This window comes from Talpa europaea (genome assembly GCF_964194135.1).
Source record: "Talpa europaea genome assembly, chromosome: 9".
In the NCBI taxonomy this organism is placed as follows: domain Eukaryota; kingdom Metazoa; phylum Chordata; class Mammalia; order Eulipotyphla; family Talpidae; genus Talpa; species Talpa europaea.
The window spans coordinates 65,407,366-65,419,371 of NC_140076.1; the positions used below are offsets into that span (position 1 = coordinate 65,407,366).

The 12,006-nt window shown below is 35.5% G+C and overlaps 1 protein-coding gene across 1 annotated transcript in view; it reads left to right on the forward strand.

The window, feature by feature from the left end:
• Positions 1–12,006, forward strand: part of USP24 (ubiquitin specific peptidase 24) — a gene marked incomplete at its 3' end in the record, with an annotated part of 135,476 nt that overhangs the window by 51,934 nt on the left and 71,536 nt on the right. Inside the window, exons 9-16 of the mRNA XM_084241782.1 lie at positions 2,182–2,256; positions 2,848–3,006; positions 4,104–4,218; positions 4,422–4,525; positions 6,741–6,848; positions 7,045–7,140; positions 7,233–7,394; positions 7,877–7,924. Of these exons, the coding sequence (XP_084097908.1) occupies positions 2,182–2,256; positions 2,848–3,006; positions 4,104–4,218; positions 4,422–4,525; positions 6,741–6,848; positions 7,045–7,140; positions 7,233–7,394; positions 7,877–7,924 (867 nt within the window). The remainder of the gene's footprint in view (positions 1–2,181; positions 2,257–2,847; positions 3,007–4,103; positions 4,219–4,421; positions 4,526–6,740; positions 6,849–7,044; positions 7,141–7,232; positions 7,395–7,876; positions 7,925–12,006) is intronic.

Genomic DNA, 12,006 nt, shown 5'->3' on the forward strand with positions numbered 1-12,006 from the left:
TTTCTAAAAAAAAATTTTTTTTTAATCACTGCAAATTTTTGAAAGCATAATGTCCTGTAGGAACAATAGTTTTGTATGTATGTACTATTCCTTCCTTCTAATACCTAATTTATTTAGACCCATTTAACAAGGGAAATATGATTTTTTTTCAGTGAGCCTTTGAAATTGCTACCATTCTTTTGATAAGGTTATTTGTTTTCTTTTTGTTGAGTTCCATGATTTCTTTATATAACATAGATATCAGTCCTTTATTACATTTATGATGCACAGTGTACCTATAAAAGAATAAAATTTATTGGAATTTCAAAGCAAAGCATATTTTGTTTAATCTTTAGTATGTGTGCTGCCAAAGCAAACACATTTAGTTTCATCTTTATATCAGACTTCCCAACCTTAAATTCATTAAATAGTAAATTCACACTTTAGTCATACCGCATTAAATGGCATAAATTGTTAATAATCTCTATCACCTGCTGCTTGTGTGACTTTGGAAGACTTGTGTAGTCTCTGTACCTGAGCATCCTTGTAAAATGGTAATGATGATCATTCCTTTCTCATAGTTTTCCTGAGAATCATGCAATGCTAGCAGATACTAAGAGTAATAGTGTTACGTCTTACCCTAACAGCCCTCAGTTTTCATTGTACACCTGGTATAAGTGTAAATGAAAAAATTTCATTTGGATAATTGCCTGATGTCATTTTAATTCATTGCTAATATCTTCTTGGCTTTGACAGCTCAATGTCATCTATCTTGTCAACCAGCTAAAAAATTTTTTCATTTGATAAGAGAGATAAGTCAAAAAGAAGTCTAGTAAGAACATGTATATCTCCTAAATACTAGGGAGAGACCCAGCATGACTGAGTAACTCAAACATTTGGCTTCAATGCCATTTGAAATAGCTTAGCCCAAACAGAGGAAGTTGGCAGAAGAAAAGAGTGAAAGTTAGGGAGTTTACCAAGGAAGGCATGGCAAACAAAAGGTATGTAGGTTTTCAGTTCTCCTCCATTGAAAAGAGATAAGGAGATAAGGTCTTCTAGCAAACATCCTTACAAAAGTTTCCATGTAAACATCTTTTTCTAAAGTAATTTGTACCCAGCCTTCAGAGCCTCTCCCATGAAATTAATCTTTTGTCAAAAAGACATTCTGGGATGGCAGATTTTTTTTCTCCCTTACAGTCCTGCCTTTGGGGCTTCTCAAGAAATTCCACAGTTCAGAGGTTGAGTTGTCCATTTATTTCATTTTATGACCAGTCTCTCCATCCTTAGAATATATCAGCTCATTTAAAGTTGTGTCTAGTTTCTGGAGGCAGTCTTGTAGGTGAGTCTCAAAGATAAGCCTATATCATACAAGCAATAATAACAGGTTTTTCTGTGGAAACAAAAGAAAAACAAAGGTTAAAGATTGAAGCAAACCATAAGTTTAGCTACTCAAGAAGATTTCTAGGTGTTTAGAGTGGAGGTATCTTAGGTAGAGTGAGGACAGGCAGTGTTTTCCCCATTTGCAGGTTGATATCATCTCAGGTACTCATGAAAACAGCAACAGCAATTGAAGCACAGCCAGTGAAGGTGACCTCACCTCTCTGAAGTCCTCCATTTCCAGCTTGCATGGTTTCAGAAACCAGCAAATTTTTAAAGCTTCTTTAGATGGAAATGATCATTTAGACCTAGTTAATATTTTACTACTCACATGGTATTTAGAGTAGTTATCTATTATATTACCATTCTGAAGCAGTGTGTTGTATGAGTCTCATCTATAGATCTCATGCATCTGAACCAGTAAAAGGAGTACATACAAGGGCATATTCTTTTGTGGTCTATACTTGTATTCATTTCTTGAAATCAAATGTAAAATGTTTACTTGATTACAAAAATAATACAGACTCAATCTTGCTGTTTTAAAAGTTAGTCCAGATGATGTCTTTCATTGCTGTTCAGAATTACTCATATAAGATAACAGTGTTTTTGCATCTACATGCGATTTTTCAAAAAAGCTTAGGCATAGAATTGATGGTTTACTTGGGGTGGTATTATCTAATTCGTGGCAGCTCTGATACTGTAGTGCATATTTTTGCAGTGCAACCTCTCCTTTGTGAAATGTGAATGAAAAAGTATCTCTGTCTCCTTTTCACTTTTGAGCCAGATTTAGGAGTCCTTGTTAACTGTAGCACTTTATTTCTGCAGCCCATGCTAGACCCAGTCATCCTTACTACGATCCAGGATGTGCGGAGCGTGGAGGAAAAGGACCTCAAAGACAAGGTAAAGGCTATCTCCATCCAAGGAGGCTGTAGTCCCTCTTAGTCCATGGAAGAAGAGCAAGGACTTGGAACAAAGTTAATATACCATTCATCTTTGAAATCTGGTCAAATACACTTATATCAAATGAATTTTATATTTCCTAATCAAAAGCAGTTCTCTCTTGATTACTAGTAGTTGGTGTTACTTCAGTCTGTAGAATGAATATAGGGTTTTCGATAGATGGTAACATTCAGAATTTTACTAAAATACTGTTTTGATGGTATTACAAACGGTATAGCATTGAGAAAACTTTGAAATAACTTTATATACTAAATGCTTACTCAAAGTTATTTAAAGCAACTTTAACATTTAAATTTAATGTAGTTTATTTTGTCTGCCTTGACTTTCTCATGGGACCCTTACCTTACCTTTCTTCATCCAAGTACTAACATTTGTTTAGAAACAAAATATAGTTAATTGACTGTGGATTATCAAATACCACCAGACTGTTGTATTTTTGTGTGTTGTAAGAATTGAAATCAAAACATTTTTACAGTTTCATTTTTTGTTTTTGTGTTTGTGTATATGTGTGTGTGTATGTTTTAATAAAAGAGATTGGTTAGCATTCCTGAGCTCTTATCTGCCATTAAGTTGCTATGCATGCGCTTCCAACCGGATCTGGTGACTGTTGTTGACGACCTTCGACTAGACATCCTGCTACGCATGCTGAAATCACCACATTTTAGTGCTAAAATGAATTCCCTCAAAGAAGTAAGTTTGGCATTTATTCCTGGAAGACTTAAAACACAGATTTCTGTGTGCAGGTCTGCAAAAACTTGTGATTGTAATTATTATAAACATGTTGAGAAATAAGAATTTCTTATAATCATAGCAAAAGAGATAGCAATGATTATAAAATGGTACGTGTTTATAATTGTTAATAAAGTGACCTTTTTCTTTGTGTTACATTCAAAATTTCTTCTCTGAAATATTAATATTTTGATGTTTCCTAGAATATAATTTCAATGTAGTTACAATACAGTTTGAGATTTATTTTTACCCTAAGGGTACAATCCTTTTATTATATTTCAGATACTGTTTTAGTTAGCCAATCTCTAATTGAGGTTGCAACAAAAATAAAATGACTACAACTGTGATAATTTCAGCAAAATGATGTAATTTTTTATAGCTTCCTAAACTTGATAAGAGATTCACATAAACAATATATTTGGTTTTAGTGATTGTCAACTGGACACAATATAGTTCAGTCATAATTCCCATTTCTTTTAGTTTTAATATTTAAGATTATTGTCTGCAAATGAAATAAACTGATTTTGAACCATCTTAAGCCAAAAGAGGAATTTAATGGAAGAAGCCTGGGCAATTTCACATGAATAAAAGATTAACTAGCCAAACATACAAGAGCAGGGACACATGTAGGCAATAGGAACACCTCGAATTCCAGACCTGACTGCCGCCAGAACTCTGTTCAAGTTTGTCCCTGCTTTTCTGAACATGTTTGCTCCATCCATTCTAACATTCAGAGTGATGTTCATGTAGAAGACATTATGACTATGGATAGCTCCCATCACCAGGGAAGGACTGACATTTTTTCTAAGGTCCCAAGTAGAGAATTTGTAGGCTCTGCCCTGATTGAAGTTTGGATCAGATGCTCATCCTGAGTCAATCAGCAGTCACCCAGAGAACTGGTTCTAAGAAAGGCTCACAAATTTCTCTTTACTTCTAAAGATAGAATTATCAGATTACATTGTAACACTACACAAGATATAGAAAACAATGTATACATATGAAAATTTTGATTATGCATGTTTATACTAGGTTCAATCATAATAATCCTGTCTTTTTAGGTAACCAAACTAATAGAAGATAGCACTTTATCCAAATCTGTGAAGAATGCTATAGATACAGACAGATTATTAGATTGGCTAGTTGAAAACTCAGTTCTGTCGATTGCATTGGAAGGTAAGTTGCTTTAAAAAAAAAGTCACCTAACAATTATAAAGTATGTATTTTTATATAATAAGTATAAAAATTATTGCTTTGCCTATATTAGACTTTAAATAACTTTATGGGAAACTACTGTTAAATACAATAGAGTTGAATTAGAGTGTTAGTAGTCTTCATTTTATCTGTCTTGTCTTCTTCTCTGGTGTTTCTTCTATTAGGCAACATAGACCAGGCACAATATTGTGATCGTATAAAGGGAATTATTGAACTCTTGGGAAGTAAATTGTCTTTAGATGAGCTCACTAAAATTTGGAAGATACAGGTAAGTTGATCGGAATTGTTTTTGCCTTATTCTGACATTTTTGGGTTACAGAAGAGGGAAGCAGGTGGTGAATGAGCAGGGAAATAGAACTTCTATCTTGCATTCACCAGAGAGCTCTATAGCTCTATTCTAATTTGTTTTACAGTTCAGGGTTCCCATTAGAATATATATATATATATATATATATATATATATATATATATATATATATATATATATAAATGTGTAATATATGTATTATGTATACACTACATTATTGTACTGTATAGGTACAACGTGTAGAGAAGATCTTTAGTGCTTTTTCATCTTGTTTAACTCAATGTCCATTGATTAGTAACACCCCATTTCATTATACCTCAGTCCTGGCATTCACCATTATGCTCTTTGATTCTGTGAATGTGGCTATTTTAGATACCTCATAAAAGTGGAGTCATGGAAATATGTGTCTTTCTATGACTTTTTTCACTTAGCATAAGGTCCTCGAGTTTCATCATGTCTTTCCATATTGCAGAATTTATGTAGGTATATTTCTTTTGTTAATCAGTCCAGTGTTCTTTTTACTAGGTTGCTTATCAGTTTTCATTAATAACTTTTTCCCATTTTATTCAGTTAAATGAGGATAATAGTTATACTTACTGAGTGTATGGATCTCTCATCTTCCCAGAATTCTCAGCAGCTATAACAGAATTGACCCTACCCTTCATTTTTTTCTCCCTTCACTGTGGCATTGATTTTCCTCCTACTTTCCTGGTATTCCTTCCCAAATCTCCTTTACTAACTTACTCTCTTCTACTTTGTAAATATTTGGGTTTTTTCCCCCCCTATCAGTCAGAATCTAGTCAGGTAACAGGTATTTCAAACAGGGAGGTGAATATCAGGGATTGTTTACAAAAGTGTTGCTAGGGTGTAGGAATGAAAAAGAGAACTAAGAATTCTGGAAGAGCAAAGAGGAAGGAGTGTTAAGTCCAAAGAAAGCAAGCTATTTGGGGAGTGATTTCACTCAAGTGCTAAAATTGCCAAAGAGGTACCTCTGCCACTAGAGCATCTGGAACTGCCACAAATGGCATCTCCTGCTAAGTATAAACCACCTCTCTTGCCTTCTCACCTCCCAGCAGTGCCTCTCATTGGCAGACTATAACAGGAGGATGGCTGGCAGAGGAAATAGTCTGTGGACTTATAGAGCAGAATATAGAAATTTAGGTACAAGACTACAAGAAAACATTCCCAGGTCCAACACATTTTACTTCTTATGTTTTCATCTTTATTAAATATAATTTTGTTTTGTAAATATGTTTTGAACTTTCATAAGTTTGAAGATTTAGAAACCACAGTGTATATCTTATATATCCCTACTGCAGTCAGTGAATATATGAGTAGAGTAGATACTGAGCAAATTCTTACAGAATTGAACCTGAAAATATTCACCCCCTTGCCTTTTAAGTCCCTTATATGGTGAACAGTGAGGTATGACAGCAGCGAGGTTGAAGATATAAAGTGAGTTTCAACCATGAGGTTGATATTAATGTCTGCATCTCTGAAGCACAGACTTAGTGCCCATAGGATAAATAAATCTTAACATCACACAAGCAAAATTAAAAACAAAAACAAAAACCTGCACTCTCAATTGTGGCCCTGAAGGTGATTTTTTTTTAAAAAGAGATTTATTTATACATACAAGAACTGGGGTACAGGCCAGAAGTGTGGGGAGGTGAGAGGATTCACCAGAGACAGAGTGGGGTACAGAACAGGTGGATTGACTGAAATACACTGCTGAGTGGAGCAGCGAGCGAGTCAGGAGAGGTCTGCTGCGCCATGTGGGTATGTCCCTGGCTCAGGATTGAACTCATGATGCAGTGTCCGCGGACAGCTTCATAGGTTGTGTCTTAACCCCTTGTTCCACCAGGAAGGCCTTCAAGGTGATTTTTAAAAAGCCAAAAGTGAGTGTGTCTTCTGATCAGTCTGAATTTCTTATAGCAGTGGAGAATATTTTGTTCTCAAGATGAGAGCATTGTCCTTTTGAAGACATAATGTTGCTAGAAATTTAAAGGCCAAGTGATAACCATTAACAGTGCTTGCTTCATGTAGTTACACCAATATTATTGTGCAAGTAAATGTTGAATCAGTGTATCTGTGTTACTGGTTTGCTGTTCTTTCTTTAAAGACTTGGTTTTTCCATTTTCCAAGATTTAACTTTCTCCCTATGTCTCCTTTCAAGTCAGGACAATCATCTACCGTGATCGAGAACATCCATACAATAATTGCTGCAGCAGCTGTGAAATTTAATTCAGATCAGCTTAATCATTTGTTTGTTCTCATTCAGAAGGTACGTGTTAAATCAAACATGCTTATTTTTCAACTTTTCTAAAAGATATTCACTTTGAGGTCATTCCCCTCTAAATTAGCAGTGTTTAAATGTATTCTTTTAAAACCTTTTGGCTCAAGTTTACGATCTTTGCCTTTATTGCAAATTTGATAAAATTGTATTATGAAACAATTCTTGTGTCTTTTCTTTTCTGCAGAGCTGGGAGACTGAGAGCGATAGAGTAAGACAGAAGCTGTTGAGCCTGATAGGACGAATAGGCCGGGAAGCTCGCTTGGAGACCACTTCTGGAAAGGTAGGAAAATCAAATGAATCTTTCTAGCTGTGAATACTTACAGCAGCTTCACTTGCATATTGGCTGGCTCATCATATGCGGTATTGTTGTAGGTGTTAGATGTACTCTGGGAACTGGCTCACCTCCCAACCTTGCCCAGTAGCCTTATTCAGCAAGCCTTGGAGGAGCACCTGACAATCCTTAGTGACACGTATGCAGTGAGAGAAGCAATTAAGAGGAGCTACATCATCAAGTGCATAGAAGATATTAAAAGGGTTGGTTCTATCTTTGGTCCAGTTTTATTATCATAGCAATAGTATTTTTTTTTTTAAAGATCTATTTATTTATTTAAACAAGCACTGGGTACAGTCAGAAGCGCGGGAGGGTGAGAGAATTCGCCAGAGCCAGAGCGGGGAGCAGAGCAGGCAGAAGGACTGAGGTACACTGCTGAGGGGAGCAGTGGGCGGCAGGAGAGGTCTGCGCACCATGTGGGGCCCTCCTCCGGTGGCCGGGGAACAGCCGGGAATCGAACCAGCGCTGCAGAGGCTGCGGGCAGCTTCGCAACCCAGCGCTCAACTGCTGCGCCACTGGGGAGGCTCCTAGCAATAGTATTTGAGTAATCATATTCAAATAATGTCCTTCCCTTATTTAAATTAAACTAAATGTCCTATCTGGAAGTTCTTAGAGTCCAAGGTTGGGAAATTATAGGTACTGCTTTTACCAAGTCACTTATATTTCTTTTAAAATGAATTTTCAGCCTGGAGAATGGTCAAGTTTGGAAAAGAATAAGAAGGATGGATTCAAGGTAAGAATTTGCAGATGGAACCAACTAAAAGGTATACTAATTTAATAATCCATTTTAATTAATTACTTCATAATTTTAAAATAATAGTATGTTTTTGTGTTTCTTAATGTTGATACAAACTACTACTTAAATATTTAAGAGCTATACTTTGTTATTTAAAGCGTGGGGACTTACTGACTTGCACAGGGGAAACAAATCCAGGGCTCCAGTCAAGGAGTGGTTTTATTATATTGCTTTCATAAAATTATAAGACCTTCAACTTCATTTTTTGTTTTTAATTTAAATCCAAAAGTATGCACTTCAAAAAGTACAATGGGTTCTAAATAAATAAGCTCTTTTTTCTTAGGAGAAATGAAAGAACATTCATAGTGTGAGAAAGAGAAAAAAAGGGAAAGGGAGGTTCATTTATTTATTGCGGACACAAAGTCATTTTTCAGGTGCTTGATTAAGGTATGGCCCTAAAGAAATTTCTTAGCCAGATGGTCATTGAGTAAGTACCTATTGCTGAGCTCAGTTTTAGAAGGTAGATTGGGTTGTGGCTGCAAGAAGAACTGGGGCTGTGGAGGTGTTCTCCTGTTGGGCTCTGGCCTCAGCTTGTGGACTGTCCTTTGGAAGGATGGTTGTGCAGTTCTGCTGTTCCAGTCCTGAAACATTAAGTCTCTGAGAGGAATGATCACAGTCCAGTCGCCAGTCATAGGAACCTGCTTCCAAGTTAGGAGAGCAGCTCTCTTACCCATGTGTGTGCCCTCAGGTTGCTCAGACCAACTGTAAAGCCTAGCAACAAAGGGGATATATTTTATTCTTAACATAAGAAAAATTTTCGGTAAGTAGCTAGTGGCTTAGTCATTTCTTTGGTAAAACGTATTTCTTGACTTTGATCAGTGTTTCTTTAAGAGATCCTAAATATGCTAATTTTCATTAGTGTGTTCAGAGATTATCCACTCTTGTTAAGAGGCTTTGGTTACTCAGTGGCTTTTATTCCTTCTAGTTACATTTGGTCATGAAGTTTAAATTGGGACTTTTAGAAACTTGGTGTTTTGTATTTCTGACTTTGAGACCTGATCAAGTGAATTTTCTACATGTAATCTAGTTTTAGAGATTTTAAGTCTTTCACAAACTGGACTTGATATTGCTCAGATTAAGGAATCGTTCCTTTAGTTCACAAACATTGCTTTGTTTCTATTCAGATGTAATTTGAATCTTTCCAGTTTTCTCAGCTCAGTGATTCAGATAGTTTAGCAGTCTTTGTCGTTATGATTGAAACTTAGCCAATTATTTAAGTTTAGATCCTTCAATGGTAACGGTAAGAGGAAAAGGGTATCTATAGAAAAGTGGTCTTTTCTTCTCTCAGTAACAAATACATTTCTTTATAGATATGAAGGTCAGAAACTGAAGGGCTTTCCCTCCCTCCAGGGAAATGACTTTTGAAACCAGAAAATCCTTCCTGACCTCTGTTCCTTCCTTGTTACAGCTAAGCATTGCTTAGCTCTTCTAGCCAGTAGCATTGCTGCATCTTTATTGCTTCTCTTTGCAATCACTTCATTCATGTCTGTTGTTTTATAGCAAACTCAAAAAATAACAGGGAAATTTTTGGAGTCATTTTGTAAGACTCAAAAGGAATATCCTTCCTTTATTTCCCACTGCTCCCAGTAAAAAAATTCTAATGTACCAATATTTCATTCCAGATAATATGATCTTGCATTTACATAGATCTTTTCAGTGTACTAAGTACTTTCACAGATGCTCTCTTATGGTACACATGGCTGAAGGGGGGCAGTGGGAAGATCAAAGCCCCCTGGATATGACTCCAGGCAGGGGGGTGAATTATATACTGCCACTAAAGGTGTTTTTCTATGCTATGCCCTTTCCTGCCAGGCAGCAAGGTGGGCTGACTGGGGATTATGTCTCCCTGCCAGGCTACACAGAAACTAAGCAAAGGGTAAGACAAGATCACCCACCTCTTACTCCCCCCCCACCCTTAGCTACCTTTATTCCCCCAACTGATTCCCTTTCCCTCTGCTTTTAAGACTCTTAAAATTCCCAAGTTCCATTGTTGTGTTCAGAAATTCTGACCTTTATTTCTTAACTTTATTTCTGTAGATTCTGCCAGGATACCTTTGGCTCCCTTGGTCCTCTTTCCTTCGCTTCCTTATGCCTTCCACTGTCTACCCCCAACCCTTTGCCTCTTATTTCACTTCTTTTTTCCTTCAATTAAAAAGTTTAAATGTACTCATCAAAAAAAAATTATTAAACCAAAAAAAATTTTACTCTATTAGCATTTGCATATTCCTTAAGACCTTATCTTAAGATCTCCTAGCACATGCCTGGCAGCCTTCAGTAAACACTGGTCCCCTTCCTCTTACTTACTCTTCCCTTCACCCTATGAAGACACTAAAATCATTACCTACCCAAAATTGATTGATTTTTGCTTGTCAAACATGTAACTGAAAGTAAAAGTAGCAAGATATCCTCAGTATAAATTCTTACAGTGATGTGGTTAACACAAGAGGAAATTTTTTTTAAAAAATGTCCTCTCATACAGAAATTTTTACATTACTTCTAGATAAATGGGTAGGTCTAGAAAAACAGGTAAGGTAGTGGGGAGGCAGTTTTGAGAAAAAAATATGAAAGCTTTGTTTCCGTATGTAAAGAATTGTTAAAAGAAGTTTGATTCAACTTTCTATGTCTCCTAAGAAACTATGGGAAGGCATGTTTTAATATGATAAATTAATGAACTTTCTGTGAAAACAGTCTATAATAGAATGTACTGCCTTCTGAGTGCCTTTGGAATTACTAGGAGACTAGTCATTTAACAAAAAATGAGTAACGAGAATTATGTATTGGTCTTCAGGCTAAAACAGGTGATTTTTAAGGCTTCATTTAATGTTAAGAATCTAATTTAGATATTCCACTAATTCCTACTTATGAAGCCTCTGCTCCATTAACAGACATTATCAGATTATGTTCATTTTAATTTTTCACTAGAGTCTTTTGCCTCTTTTTATAAGAGGAGAAAGAGTAATTTAAATTTCTGTTATAATTTAGTATCGTAATGTTATAGATCTTAGGAGAATAATATCTTTGATGTTTGCAAAATTTTAGAAAGGCTATAACAAAAGTACTCTTTTAAATCTTATATGATTTTTCTTTTAATTTTTTTGGATAACAAACTATCTTCAGGGACGTTTTTCAGTGTTAAATAAAAATATTCTTAACCATAATTGACTTAACTGGTCATACTTTTTAATATATCTGATTATTTGCTAAAGAAGTCATATTTATATCCTCATATTTGTAGCTCTTTTGGAAAGTATTAGTTTGAACTTAAGTTTAAACTTAGAGTTGTCATTTTGCAACTTTTTGTTTTAGCAGAAATATGCTAGCTAGTTTTGCAAGTAGTTGGCCTTTAATATATACCTTATTTCTCTGATTCTCAGATACCAGTGATTGCAGCCTGCATCACAAATTTAATAAGTTTGCAAAGAAGAAAACAAAAAGTGTACACTGGAATTTTAATTCATTTGTTTAGGTTCACAATCAGAGTTTGAGTATAGCTCCTTTAACAAGTCTGTAAAGCTTCACTGGGGCACACTGCTTGTTTTTATATATAGTGGTGCTTCTGACCTCTTTGAAATCTTTAAGATTGACTGTGTAATTTTGAGGTATGTGAAGAATATGGAATTTTGTATCCTTGTCCTTTTTCATAAATCAAACTGCTTTTTTCCTCAGTTGAATTGTGTGTAAGTTATGCAGCTTCTCTTGAATTAAGGTGCAACTTTGGACACTTAGTACTGAGTAAAACAGCCCTTAACAGGGTATGAATATGTCACACCAAATATCCTAACTTTGCAAATGCTTTAGTCTGAGGCCACTGACAGTTTTCTTTGCTCATCATTGATTTGATGGACACAACAGACTAGTCAGTACATTATAGTGTAATTTTTTTGATGGTGTTAAGGAGCAAATTAGTGATCTAAATTTAAGTTAAAGAACCATCCTTGTGTGGTGTTATGTATACCTGATAATAACCAAAATGACAACTAGATGAGCAGATACCTTTTATATACAGCTAATTTTGTACA